The 14,782-nt window shown below is 36.1% G+C and overlaps 1 protein-coding gene across 1 annotated transcript in view; it reads left to right on the top strand.

Moving 5' to 3' along the window:
- UTP18 (UTP18 small subunit processome component) overlaps window positions 1–14,227 on the top strand; it is a 44,903-nt gene extending 30,676 nt beyond the window's left edge. The window contains exons 11-14 of the mRNA XM_069067502.1: window positions 2,816–2,990; window positions 7,286–7,428; window positions 11,220–11,259; window positions 13,949–14,227. Of these exons, the coding sequence (XP_068923603.1) occupies window positions 2,816–2,990; window positions 7,286–7,428; window positions 11,220–11,244 (343 nt within the window). The 3' untranslated portion in view covers window positions 11,245–11,259; window positions 13,949–14,227. The remainder of the gene's footprint in view (window positions 1–2,815; window positions 2,991–7,285; window positions 7,429–11,219; window positions 11,260–13,948) is intronic.
- Window positions 14,228–14,782: the final 555 nt, after the last annotated feature.

Raw genomic sequence — 14,782 nt, 5'->3', positions numbered from 1 at the left:
CACAGCTAGTTTTTTTGGTGTGGGTGTTAAGTGTCTGAGGCCGGAACCGAACTCGGGTCCTCCTGACTATGGGGCTGACGCTTTACTCACTGCGACACCTAGCTACTCCTTGGCCTTTACTTAAAAAAAAAAATTCTCTTTTTTAATTGGGAACTAAAGAAACAACAGCAAACACCCATATTGAAAGAAGTACAGAAAGGATTATATGAAACTGAGATATTCTTATTACCCACCGACTGTTATTAATTATTTTAAATTTTACGTGATAATTTTTGTATTTTGCTTGTCTCTGTTTCTCAGTTTCTTTTTACTCTCTTCTGTAAACCAAAAAAAAGTTGACATTCTTCCTCCTTCTCCTTAACTATGAACTCCCTTCCCCCCAACCACACTCCAGGAAACAGATTAATTGGGGAGATAACATGAGAACAACTGTTCAAATATTGAATGTATAGTTTAAATTGGAGGCAGAAGGAAGGCACTAACATTAAGGGGGATTGGGAGAGGCTTTTTGCAGAAAATGGAATTTTAGCTAAAACTTGAAGGAAACTGGAGAATCCAGGAGGCAGAGGTGAGGTGGGCTGAGGAGGAACAGCCAGGGCAAAGACGTGGAATTGGGAAATAAGGAGGCCAAGAGCACAGGGTATGTGGACAGTAATGAAGTGTTAGAAGTATGGAAAAGTAGGAAGGGACTAGGTTGTGAAGAGCTTTCAAAGCCAAACAGGATTTTATGTCTGATCCTGGAGGCAATGGGGAGCCACTGAAGTCTGTTGAATACAGGGGTGACATGATTAAACCTGCACCTGAGGAAGGACTTTGATAGCTGAGTGGAGGATGGACTAGAGGGAGGAAAGGCCAACCAGAAGGCTATTGTAATAATTGAGGTTCAAGGTGATGAGGACCTCCACCAGGGTATTGGCAATGTTGACCTGCATTGGAGAATTGGCAGTGTTAAGGGAAAAGAAGACGTATATGGGAGACATTGTGAAGGTAGAATCTATAGGACATGGCAACAGATTGGATAATGGGAGATGAAAGGAAGTGATGGGTCAAATATGTCACCTCAGTTGTCAGGCTGGGTGACTGGAAGTTCGATGGTGGTGTCCTCTCAAATAACAGGGCAGTTAGGAAGAGGAAAGAGTTTTGTGGGCAAAGTAAATGAGTTCAGTTTTGGACGTATTGAGTTTAAGATAATTGAGATATCTAGTAAGAGACATCCAAAGGGCAGTTGGAGATACAGTGCTGGAAACACCCACTGACTCTGAAAATGCATGTCTCATTCTGTATCTCTGGTTATGTCACCTCTCATCCAAGAAATGGGAAACATGCTGTCATCAGTCTTGTGGATCCTTGGTCATTGTGTTGATCAGAATTCTTTAACAGCATTCTTTTATAATATAGTAATTATTGTACAAATTGTTCTGGTTCTACTCACTTCACTTTGTTCTACTTACACTGGTTATCCTAGGCTTCTCTGAAACTGTTCCTTTTGTCATATTTTACGATGCAGTAATATTCCATTATGCTTATATACCATAATTAATTCAGCCATTATCAGTTTGATTGGAATTCACATTATTTCTAGTTCTTTGCTTCAACAAAAGTGCTACTATAAATATTTTTGTGTTTCCTCTTTTTTTTTTTTTTTTGCCTCTTTAGAATCTGTGCTTAATAGTAATATCACTGGATCAAATGGTATGAATAGTTTAGTGACATTTTGGCTATACCTCTAAATTGCTTTTGAGAATAATTGGTCTACCAACAGTGCATCAGTGATTTCTCCTCTTAAAAATCTTCCAGTAACTGTTCTTTTCCATATTTGTTATCTTTGTTAACTTGTTATGTGAACCTCAGAGTTATTTTAATTGACTAATATTAGGAGTTTGGAGAATCTTTTTATATGGTTGTTGATAACTTGAATTTCCTTTTTTGAAAACTATTTATTTATACAGCTCTTGTCTCTTATTCTTCATTATTATTATTATTATTATTGCTTTTTGGAGGGGGGAAGTTAGGGCAATTGAGGTTAAGTGACTTGCCCAAGGTCACACAGCTAGTTTTTTTGTATGTGTGTTAAGTGTCTGAGGCTGCATTTGAACTCAGGGCCTCCTGACTCTAGGGTGCTCTATTCACTGCGCCACCTAGCCATTCTCTTGTCTCTTATTCTTAACTACACGTACTATACCTATAAGGCTTTCCAAAATAGAACCTGCACATTTGCCACACAGTATTACCTTTGTGGCTGGCAAATTCCCACTACCTGCTACTCTGTAGGGTTGATTCTCTGAATGAGGCTGTGAGTGTTGAGCAGGAAGTGGGACCAGGGGTGGAAAATGCTGCTATTCAAGGTTCTTGGAGTCTTTTTGGGATTCCCCAATTGCAGAAAAAAAGATAAGAATTTCCTACTTTAGACTTAATGTAAATGCTTTTGATTTAATTAGCACCTGATTGGTTTTGTTGCTTTTTAATATGCAAAACTAACCTTTTTCCTTCTCATGATTAATGAATGTGTGAAAATATGGGGTTTATCTCTTCCATTTTCTGAACATCTTGATCATCAAAAAATATTTGAGGTCTTATCTACGGATAGTTTAGTTGAACTTTGTAGAACTAAAAAAAGTTTAATGGTACTTAACCTTCTAAAACTTTAAATTAGTGTTCAAATATATATGAATAGGTCCCAGTTTCTCAAAGATTTTGTGAATGACAATATCCATTTATATCTATTTGTGTTCATATAGGTTGTGAAAATTCTTACTGTGCTCTTCTGGATGATCTGAGTCTGATATTTGCTTTGTTTTTCCTTTTTCTTTCATAGTTCCAGTTCTGGTGTGGTAAATATCTATAACCAAGATACTTGTCTCCGAGAAACTAACCCGAAGCCAATAAAAGCTATAATGAATTTGGTTACTGGCGTTACTTCTATGGCCTTCAATCCTACCACAGAAATTCTAGCTATAGCTTCTAGTGAAGCAAACGAAGCTACTAGATTGGTAATTTTCTTAACCTTTTCTTTATAGTGTTCATAATAGCTCTTAATCCAACTTAAAGATTTGAAAAGGAGATTGGAAAAGAAAATATTGGTTTAAAAAAGAAATATGAAGGCATACTTGCCATATCTTGGCATCACTTGACATAGTGTGTGAAACTGTACCCTCTGCACCTAGACATAGGCCTGTCACATAACAGATGCTTAATAAATGTCTGTTGAGTGACTGGGAAAAGGTCCTAGTCTGGAGACTTCCCAGATTTTGGACCTTACCTTAGTACCCAGGTATGTCCAGATGTTAGGATCATACTTTTGGCAAAGCTGCATCTTCACTCTCAGTTTAGATGAATATATATATAAATGAATTTTTCCCTGTTTTAAAAAAAAATGAATATTTATATTGCCATTCTTTGTCTTGAAATTCTTTGAGGGTGTTTTTCCCCTTCAAGTGTATAAGGGAAATATATAGCTTATAATTCCTTCCTCTACAGTTTCTTTCCTGAATTCCTTCCCTACATCTTTGAGTCTGTGGTCTTAGTAGGGTGAAAGGAAATTCTTACATTGCTAGCTTTAGAAATTTAATACATTATGGAAAAATAATAAATTTTGATATGTGTGTCATTTTTCTAACAGTGATACAGTCAAATAGATGAGGAAGGATAAAACTCATTACTGCTTTTAAAGAAAATCTATTTCACAAATTTGTGTTGTTCTATAGCATTTAGATGACTTTTCATTTTTTTGATGGTAGCATATTTTTTCAGGAAACTTTGGGATCTGATGTTCACAGAATGTATTCTGAAATATATGTAACCAGTGTTCTTCCTGGTTTTCCTTAGTGGTCATGAAAGTGCACTGGTTTGTGATTGTGGGAAAATGGTAGGGATATTTATTTTTAAAATAGCCATTTTAAAAATAGCTTTGTTATTTAAAAAAATAGTTAATGTCCAATGAAAAGGAACCAAGGACGTCATTGTCCTGATATATCAGTGAAAGAGTGTTAAGTTAGTTGTTGGACCCCATTATATAAAATCACTTTAAAATGATGCAGACTTTTCTATTATCTTACTACAAAGTAATGTATATAAATCCAAGACATTATACCAGTAGGAAACATAGAAGTGTAATTATTTGGAACTTGGTATATTGAACAGAGAAAACGACTGTAGGACTTTTTCATCCATTAAGTTGTAGGCATCCACATATGGAGTAGACTTCATTTGTGGACATTTGATTCTAGAAAACCTAATTGTTATGATAATAATAGTGTTGTCGTGGAAAGGAACTTCCTGGATCATAATCATCAAAGCTTTATCAGGATCCCTTTAATTAAATCTACAATCACAGCTTTTAATTTGAGGCATATAATGGAGTAGGGGTAGAGGAAGACAGATTTCTATCCAAATCAAATAGTTGGCTTCAGACAAGTTGTAGTAACACAGCAACAGGTTGCATTGAAGGATATCACAAATGGTTATTACTAAAATGGTCAGGAGTCTTTAAAAATGCTTTCAGTGGTTAGGATCTAAAAAAATCCACAATGGGAAGCAAAGCTTTTTTTTTTTTTTTTTTTTAAAGCAATTGGGTTTAAATAACTTGCTCAAGGTTACATGGCCAGTTATTTTTGTGTGGCTGCCAAGTATCCGAGGCTGGAACCGAACCCAGGTCTCCCGACTCTGGGGCCAATGCTCTTACTGCGCCACCTGGCCGCCCTGGGAAGCAAAGCTTTTAAAATTAATTAAAATCACTTATTCAATGAGCCAATTTGGTGCTTACATTTTTGGTCAGAAGGTTTTAACATAAAAAAAATGCGCAAACTTCCCAACCACTCTCCCTGACTCCCTGAAATAAAAAATAAAACAAAAAAACAAACAAAAACCTAAACACAGGTAAATGGCTGTATGATGTGGCCAAGAATTCTAGCTTCTTAACTTCCTAGTCTAGAAGATGTCATTTCAATGAATTTCAATGACCTGGATCTCACAGTGTGCAGGGCTTCATCATCTGAACACTGATACTTTCTGTTGGATTTATTGACCCAAGAAGGCATAGGCTCTATCCTCTGGCAAAAATTGGCCAGAACTTTCTCTGGGTTTGTCCTTAAGCTTTTAACTTAGGGGAAGTCTCTAAGCCTTACTCCAACTGTGTTCCTTAAAATGTGTTAGTTGGAAAATTAAATAAATTCAAATTGGGGTTGATCTTTGTACTTAAAATGAGAAAGGGACTGATTAAAACTTCCTTTCTTTAAGATTTTTTTTTCCCTTTTTGCAGGGCAGTTGGTTTAAGTGAGTTGCCCAGGGTCACACAGCTAGTTTTTGTGTAAAGTGTCTGAGGCTAGATTTGAACTCAAGTCCTCCTGACTCCAGGGTTGGTGCTCTATTCACTGCACCACCTAGCTGCCTTGATTCTTTAAGAAATCATTCAGGTCAGGTAGAAGGATTGAACTATCCATATTCTGGTTCAAAAGGTTTACAGAAAATAAATCGAGAGTTGTGGTATGAAAGTTAATGTATATCATGTATATTAATATTGCTTGCCTTCTCATGGGTGGGGTAGGAGCTAGATGGAGGAAGAGAATTTGGAACTGAAAATTTTTAAAAATGCATGTTAAAATAAAGTATATTAAAAAAAGAAAGTTAATGTGCATAATTCACTTGATTGTTAGATGGCAAGTGTTATGGAAGCAAAACAAATTAATAGACAATTTTATTATTTGACCCCTATGGTAGATCATTAATTCTGGTCTGTTTTTCCCGTTTAACCATTATATGTACTTCACTGTTCACCTTCACTCTTCTTGGCTGGTATCTATTTGGAGAAAGTCCAACTAATTTTGCTGCAATCAGAAGCAAACCGTAATTAGGGAATTAAATCTCCTAACATCCCTCAAATCATATACATCTCTAAAGAAAATACAAATAATTTTTGCATTTTCTGTCATTAGCACTCATTAACATAGGTACCCAGGTAGTTGATTGTTTTTATAAAATGTTTTTGACATTCAGGCTAGTTGCTCAAGGAATCTGGAGAGAAAATAGAGTTTAAGAACTCTAGCAAAAGTCAGATTTGAGACTTACCAACTTCTTTATGGATCCAAACCCTCTGAGCGTGAATGCACTTAGCATTAGCAACATGCTCTGCAGGAAAAATTGGCATAGAGTTAGAATTAAGTGAACATGTCTGATATTCTAATGCGAACATTCCCTATAAATTCTTTACATTTTCTCATAGTCAGCTACTCAGATTAAGTCTGATAAATGTCTGGGCAGAGAGTTTAATTAAGTAAACTAAACAGTGTAATGTGTTTTAACTAGCACTACACTGAAAATAACCTTGATGTTATTATGGTATACAGTCATATCTCTAAACATGTGACTGTATTAAGTGAAAGCTGACAAATTGTCGAGGGAAATCACTGAATAAAATTTGTGTATATGTTTGTCCATATACATTTATCTCTGAGCTAAGTTGTTCAAGTGTATGTCTCTCTGATCTGTATTGTGGAGGGAGTAGTAGGAAGGAGGAAGATAATACAGAATAGGCCATGGCAGTAAATAAAATTCAGCTGCTGGGGATAACAGCATTTGTGATTCAACCTTGCCCTATCTTCAGATATGCTGTGACTCTCCTGTGGTAATAGGAGAAAACATAAATATTTGTTTAGTCATTGCATACATCAGGTTCTCATGACTTATCCTAATCTGGGACCAAAAGGGTATTTCACATATTTACAAATCAAGTTAGATGTGAGAAAAATACTCAGATTATTTTGAAAGATTCCGTGTTAATTATGTTGGCATTTTTGGCATGTACAATCTCCCATAATTATCTCCATAATATTAGGAGGTTGCTGTTTGCAGTTAGCGTTCTTGTAGCAAACTGGCATGATCCCTCGTCATCATTATCATCACATTATCAGAGAGTCTGGTACGTGATTATTCCTTCAGTAAATTCTTGTTGGATTTGAGTTGAGTTTCATGATTTAAGGCCAATTCCTTATGAATATAGATAGTACCGTTGGCTCTCCTCTATGTTCTCTACATCCTGGTATCCTAGGTTAAAATCTGTAAGCATATTTAAATTTTTCCTCAAAATTTAAAGTTGGCTGAGTTGTGTTAAATTACAAATCAAATAAAACCCAAATCTAGTTTTAATGTAGGAACATTACTTCATTTGGAGTACTATATGTAATGTAAGGTTTAATCAGTTAGTTTTTTAGCCACTGTTCAAATGAACATTAAAATTGCAAAGATTTTCCAATTCTTGCTGTTATTAAGGTAATTTTATTATCTCCTGCAGGTTCATCTACCTTCCTGTACAGTATTCTTAAACTTCCCTATGAATAGAATAAAGCAGATTTTCCTCACTCAAACATTGGACTTCTCTCCTAGAAGTGGATATTTTGCACTGGGGAACAACAAGGGCAAAGCCTTATTGTATAGGTAAGATGTGACTTTAAAAGGCTTAAAGATTCACTCATAGCAGACTACATTTGAAAGCAGGGGGTGAAGGATACCAGTTAGCATACTTGGTCTTTGATAGGTTGTCTCGTGTTCAGATTATGACATCTGACTTTAGCTATGCTCCATACTATGTTTTTTATTGGCAGGGAAGTTTAATGTGTCATTTATAAAAGAGAACCAAAATACCAAAATTCCAGAAGTGGGAACTGTGGCTTGAGTGCTTGTGAAATGCTTCCCATTGTGAATGCCCATGAAGGCAGGGAGCGTGGGCAATAGACCCCAAATCTTTCATGAGAGGGCCCTTGCAATTTACTAGCTGATTACCTTTCACTCAGAATGTGTGCTTCTGATTCACCAGTGTTGATATTGACCAAGTCAGCCATGTTCAAAGCAACCTGAAGGCATAAAGTGTTGCTCTAGGTTCCTTTGTAAGTTAGTTGGTGATAAGTAGTAAAAAAAGGACTTGAACCTATGTCTAAGGTTTTCCCAATGTACCACATTCCCTTGTTCCTTTAACCCCAATTGGTAATGACCTTTCTTTTTAGAGTATCCCTATAGCACATTGTTTTTTCAGTTGTCATATATTTTTTGTACTCTTAACTGTCTGAGTCCATATCCCTTGTCTTGCCTCCATTAGGGCAAGAACTATGTCTTATCTAAACTTCATGACTCACTAGAGCTTAGCACAGTATTCTTTAAGCAGTGGGTATTTAATAAATATTTTATTAAGTTGACCTGAACATGTAATACTCTGTAAAAATCAGGTTTTATTTAACATATTAAGATTATTTGCACGTATAAAGCCTTAATGATGGCTAATTTCAAGGGGAATGAAAACTTGTATGCTCGGCCCATTTTATGCTTCCCACATATATTAGCTGGAAACCCAAGAATATACCAGGTTTAATTGCCTGAAGGTCAGAAGACATAGATATTCTTTAGAGAGAACTAAACAGCTTTCACCAGAACATCTATGAGTACTTAGCCTCCTTTCTTCATTCCTGGATATTAAAGAACAAAATACATACTTCTCTGGCATTTAAATACCTTCACAATTTGACTGCTTTTCTAGGCTTATTCCCTTTTATTTGCTCTGCCTTCTAGATAAATTGGCCTATGTGCTATTATTCACATGTGGCATTCTGTTGCTCATCTCTATATTTTGGATGGTGTTTCTCATTTTACCTCTTAGAATCTCTGGTTTCCTTCAGAGTTTAGCTCATATGCCATCTCTTACATGAGACTTTTCCTAATCTGCTCTACTGTTGTCTCATCGTCCATTCCAAATGACCTTGTATCAACATTTTTATATTTTGTATTCAACTTACACGTGTGCATATTTTCCCCCAGTGTAAGCTACATGAAAGCAGGAGGACTTCCTTCTTCTTTCCTTCTCTCCCTCCCTTCCTCCTTCCTTCTCTCCCTCCCTTCCTCCTTCCTTCCTTTTTTTCCTTCCTTTCCTTCCTTCCTCTAGCACATAGTAAGAACTTAATAAGTGCTTATTGGTGAATCATTGTAGAATGAATATTTTCAAACAATCTGCAACTCTGCAAATTAGAAAAAGGAATATTTTAAGAGTTTTTGGAGGTATTCCATCCCTGTAAAGAGAATGTAGGAGATTGTAATGTGGCTTATTGTTGTAATTCTAAAGGGGGCCAAAAGCTAGTTTAGGAAAATCAGTGATCCTATAACTTTGATTCCAAAATGGGATATTTAAAAAATATCTTAGTTGGGAGAGACAAACAGAAAAAAAAAATACAGACTGATATCCATAATGAACATTGAAATGCAAACATGTTAAATAAAATATTAGCAAGTAGGCTAAAACAACATATTAGTTTATATGCTATGATTAGGTTGGGTTTGTACCAGGAAAGTTGATTCAGCATAAAGAAGATTATATATGCAGTAAGCTGTGTTACTGACATAAGTAATCAAAAACATGTAATTATATCATTGGATACAGAAAAGACTTTCTTTGACAAAATGTAGCACTCATTTCTGTTAAAAATTAGAAATCATAGGAGTAAATGGACCTTTCCCTAATACAGTAAATATTATCTATCTAAATTCTAGAGCAAACATTATATGTAATAGAGAAAAATTAAAGGCTTTTCCTGTAAGATTAGAGATAAAGCAAGGATGATGCTAATAATCACCGCTACTATTTTAACAGTGCTAGAAACAGTGCTGGAAATGCCCAGCTATCACAGAAAAATAAGTTGAGGGAACAATCATAGTCAAAGAGAAAACAAGATTGTCATTTTTTAAAAAATGGATGATTAGGATGGTATACTTAGAGAGCCCTAGAAAGTCAACTAAAAATTTTATTGAAATGATAACTTCAGCACTTATGTGTAGAGTGTGAAATAAATCTACCTATATTGTATAACAATACTGAGCTTAGGAACCAAAGAAATCAAAGAAAGAAAAAAATTTTTTTGTACATATAGCAGTTCTTTTCGTAGTAGCCCTGAAATTGGTAACTAAAGGGGCATCGTCCTCTTGGTGAATGGCTGAACAAATTGTAGTATATGAGTTTAATGGAATATCATTGTGCCATAAGAAGTGATGAAGTGAACAATTTTAGAGGAAACTAGGGAGATCTTTATGAGCAGATTAAAAGCAAAATTAGCAGAACTAGGATAACAGTTTATACAGTGATAATGTAGAGAAAAATAGCTTTGAAGAAGTGTAGATCTCTGGTTAACACAATGGTAAAGGATGAGGTTGAAATACCCCTTATTTCTTGAAAGAGAGGTGGTGATTTTAAGATCCAGAAAGAGAGATATGCCTTTTTGGACATGGCTAATGAGGGAATTTGTAATGAAAATTTTTTTTTGGTTTTGAAAAAAGATTTTGGGCATATGTAATGAAAATTTTTTTTCAGTTTTGAAAAAAATGTTTTGCTTGGTATATTTGGGGAGAGGGGAGGAGATTTTTTTAGGAGACTAATTTTAAAATGCTTATACATTTATAAAAATAAAAACAGCTTCTGAACTCTGACCAATGCAGTGATCAAGCATGAGTCCAAAAGAGTGACGGAGGGCACATATGCTTTTGAACATATTTGTTGTGTGAATTGGTTTTGCTGGGCTGTATTAGCTATGAATTGATGGATTTGTGACAGAGATTTTAAAAGAAATTTGCTCAGTGGTAGGTGGTGGTGGTAATGGAAGGGACAGATTAATTAAAAAAAGAACACTTATTATTTGAAAAAATATCTTGGTTAGAAAACAATGCCATTTCATCAGTGAAGGTTCTGTTTGAATTTTTATTGGCTTCTGAACATTTTCTCTAGCTTCTGTTTATACTCCGAATCTATAGGATGAAATTGATTCTAGTTTATATTTAAGTATTTTGTTTTTTTTCCATAGTTCCTGTTTATGTAATAAAATCTCTGTAACCTTTTTCTGTGGAAACTGAAATTGCCATTGATCTGAAATGTAGGCTACAGAACATTCTACATTAAACATTCTACACTAAAGATGTGTTCAGCAGGTGTTTTGAATTGCTGCAACATTATTGTCACATAGCAAACCCTTTTCCATTTTTATGTTCTAGTTTGCTCCCCACCTGTGAGTTATCTGGACTAGGTTCCAAGTGACTTAAGTCATCAGATAGTATATATGCTGACATTTTTGCTTAATGTTCTTCTGTGAAAGAAGAATGAGTCTGCTCCAAGCGCAGTGGAAAGTTTCTGAGTTCTGATTGAAACAGGAATTGTAATACTTTGTGAAATGACTAACTCCTTCTCTTATTGTTTGCAGGTTGCACCATTATTCAGACTTCTGAGGAGGGTTGTTGCAGGTAAGAAACGTTTTTGTTAAAACTCCTTTGGGCCTAAGGTTATGTTCTTTGCCATTGAAGGACAAAGGAATTTGAATTCTTTGATGAATGGATGTGAGTGGGGTGCATTTCATCTACATTTGGGAGGAGCTACTTATTTTGAAGGTATAGGAAATAGAGAAGGAAGAGGTGAGTTACTTTGCTCAAAATAACCTTGGAACAATACCGTGTTTCCCCGATATAAGACACTGTCTTATTAATTTTTGGACAGAAAAACACCAGAGGGCTTATTTTCAGGGGAGGGCTTATTTTAATAAACATTGACAGCAATTTTAATAAACAGGTAAATGTGAACAAAAAAATGTACCTTTATTCAATAATGAATTCAATAAAGAACAGGATGATGCTCTCACTGCTGCAGCTCTGATTGGATGCAGCTCGGAGCACGTGTGCATTTCGGGGGGGGGGGGTACGGTGCATACAGAGGGTACCGTAATGTAGCATGTAGCACAGGGGATCACCTTCACTACAGTAGCAATCTCAATAGGGCTTATTTTCGGGGGAGGGCTGATTTTAGAGGAATCTTACACAGTAAGGGGAGGGTTTATTTTCGGGATAGGTCTTGTTATCGGGGAAACACAGTACATTGGAAATCATCTGCAGATTACAAAAGACTGGTGTGGTAGAAACATCAATAGACTTGGGGTTAATCATGGGTTTGAATCCAGACTGGGGCATTTACTAGCTTTACTCTCCCTGAACCTCTATTTTTTCCTTTGTAAAATGAGGTAAGTGTTTGTACTCTTTGCCTCACAGGCTTGTAAGGAAAGTTGATCATAAACTATATAAACTATTGCCATGGGAAAGAATCATCTTGTGCTCTTTTGATTGGATTACTTACAGTATCGCATTCAGTTATTGGCATGATATTTTATGAGGATGTTAATATAATAATAATGATGATGATAATGATAATAATAGTAATAGCTAACATTAACATAGCAACTACTAGGTTCCAGGCCCTGTGCTAAAGCACTTTACAACTATTATCTCCTTTGCTTCTCTCAACAACCCTGGGGGGTAGGTACTATTATTGTCCCCATTTTTATACATGAGGAAACCAAGGTTAAGTGACTTTCCTAGGAGCACAGAGCAAATAAGTGTCTGAGGCCAAACTTGTACTCTAGTCATGCATTCTTTTTCATGCCACCCAGCTGAGTGGCTAAAATTGTGAGAATGTAACCCTTGTCATATGGGGAATAGATGAAGGAACCAGGGATGTTTAGCTCAGAAGACTACGTATTATCGTCAGATTTTTGAGAAGGGGAGTAAACCTTTATGTAACTCCAGAGTTCAGAATAAGGATTGATGGTTGGACGTTTAGGAGATAGAAGACTAGCTAAAGCTGTCTTAACAATGTATCAGGTTCATGTTGAGTATCTTATCACTAGAGGTATTCACACATAAGCTATGCTGCCACTTTTCAGGAGAGGCAGTGTGGGGTAATGGAAAACCTAAGTTTGAAACTTTGGGCAAATAACATTATTTCTCTAAGCTTCAGATTCCTGTGAAATAAGGGTAGTGAATTAGATGATTTCTATGTGCTCTTTTAATTCTGTGGTGCAAGCTGTATAACATGTACAAGTCAACTTACGTTCCTGGGCTTCAGTGTCCTCATCTGTACAATGTCTGCATCCCTCCAGCTCTGTGTCTAGGCTTCTAAGATTTAGCATTTTGTCCTAGAGAGACAGAGTCCTGGCTTGAAAGCACAGGATTTGGGTTCAAATCCTGGCTTTGCTATTTCTTACCTGTGGGATCATGGAGAAGACCTGCCATTCTCTGGCGCTCTTTTTCCTTATCTTTAAAAAGGAGGAGAAATTTAAGATCTTTTCCAGTTTGAAATTTTAGGAATTTAAACTGATTTTGTAGAAGGTATTCTTATATTAGGAATCTGTGGGCAGTTACGGTAGGGCCCTTTTAAATTGATTCTGTAAATGATGGGATGTTTTACCGAAAGGTGGCCAGTGCTACAGATTAGCCATTTAGCATGTTGCTGTGGCAACTTGTCTTTTGATTAGATGAAATCAAAATGTCATTATGAACAATGGAATAATTACACAGCTCATAGTAATTGGCACTGGTGCATAGAGCATAGGGCTCAGAAGAAATTAAGTAGAGTAAAAAATTGAGAACATTGGGGTTTTCAACCTTTTTGTGTTGAGCAACTTTGGCTGCCCACAGGTCACTAGTGCCTTGGTGTTTCCCCTTTAGAAATAACAGCATATTCAGGGAAGAGCAATGTAATAATGGTCCCTACAGCAGACATTTAAAGTGACAACAGGGAGGAAAGCTCATCATTTTAATCAATTCAGTAGACATTTCTTAAGCATTTAGTCTGGATGTCATTAATAGTCATTTTCATCAAGGAGCTTAGAATCTACTAGGGGTGATATGACATGCACCAAGGTGGTTGGGGTTGTGTGTGTGTGTGTGTGTGTGTGTGTGTGTGTGTGTGTGTGTGTGTTTTGGGGGCGAGGGCAGGGAAATGGATTCAGAGCAATCTAGGAAAGTGTGACCAAAGACAAAACACTTTCATCTGGAAGGATCAGGGAAAGGTTCTAGAATGAGTTATTATTATATATTATATAATATATATTATTGATCACCAACATAAATTAATTCACTATCATCTCTTGTTTTTTTTCCTCAGATCCAGTTAAATCACAAAAGAAGTTCTTGCTGATACCTTTTTTTTTTTTTTTTTACTGTTTTATAAATATATGTTAATAAAAGAAAGATGGGGGCGGCTAGGAGGTGCAGTGAATAGAGCACCGGCCCTGGAGTCAGGAGGACCTGACTTCAAATGTGGCCTCAGACAGTTAACACAAAAACTAGCTGTGTGGCCTTGGGCAAGTCACTTAACCCAAGTTGCCCTCCAGAAAGCAAAAAAAAGAAAGATAAATTAATAAAACAACTTGTTTGTTTAATAGCAGTGTTGTCTTAATCACAGTGACTTAGTCTGCAGATGTGTCATCTCCCTCCTTTATTATTTTTGCTGTATACATTTCAAATCTCTGAATTTGAGAGAATAGAAACACCTGCTTGTATTCAAGAATAATATAAGCAAAAGTCTCACCATACAGTTAATTCTGCCTAGTATTTTCCTTCCTTTTTGAATGATTGATTTTCCTCAAGACCCCTACTCTAACCTCCTTTTTCTCAGATGACCTTACCTCTTATTTTACTGAGGAGATTGAGGCCATCCATCATGAGCTCCCTCATCTCCCATACACCATACCTCTAAGGTTCTGCACTCTTCCAGCCTATCATCTTTTATTTCAGTCTTATAGCATGAGGTAGCCCTCTTCTCTATAAAAACTAACCCTTCCACTTGGGCCCTTCATCATCTTCCTTCCCATTTCCTTAGGAATCTTGCTCCCTGTATTATTTTCTGTTATCTTTTCACCTTCAGTTTCTCTCTTTGTTAACCCTTTTTCTTCTGCTTGTAATCATATCAGGGCTTTCTGTATTAAAAATCTCTTCT

This window comes from Petaurus breviceps, unplaced genomic scaffold (genome assembly GCF_028583685.1).
Source record: "Petaurus breviceps papuanus isolate PSGF00001 unplaced genomic scaffold, PetGlider_PUasm1.0 90750, whole genome shotgun sequence".
In the NCBI taxonomy this organism is placed as follows: Eukaryota; Metazoa; Chordata; class Mammalia; order Diprotodontia; family Petauridae; genus Petaurus; species Petaurus breviceps.
Note: the sequence above shows the minus strand (reverse complement) of the source record. Positions and strands in the feature narration are given on the sequence as shown.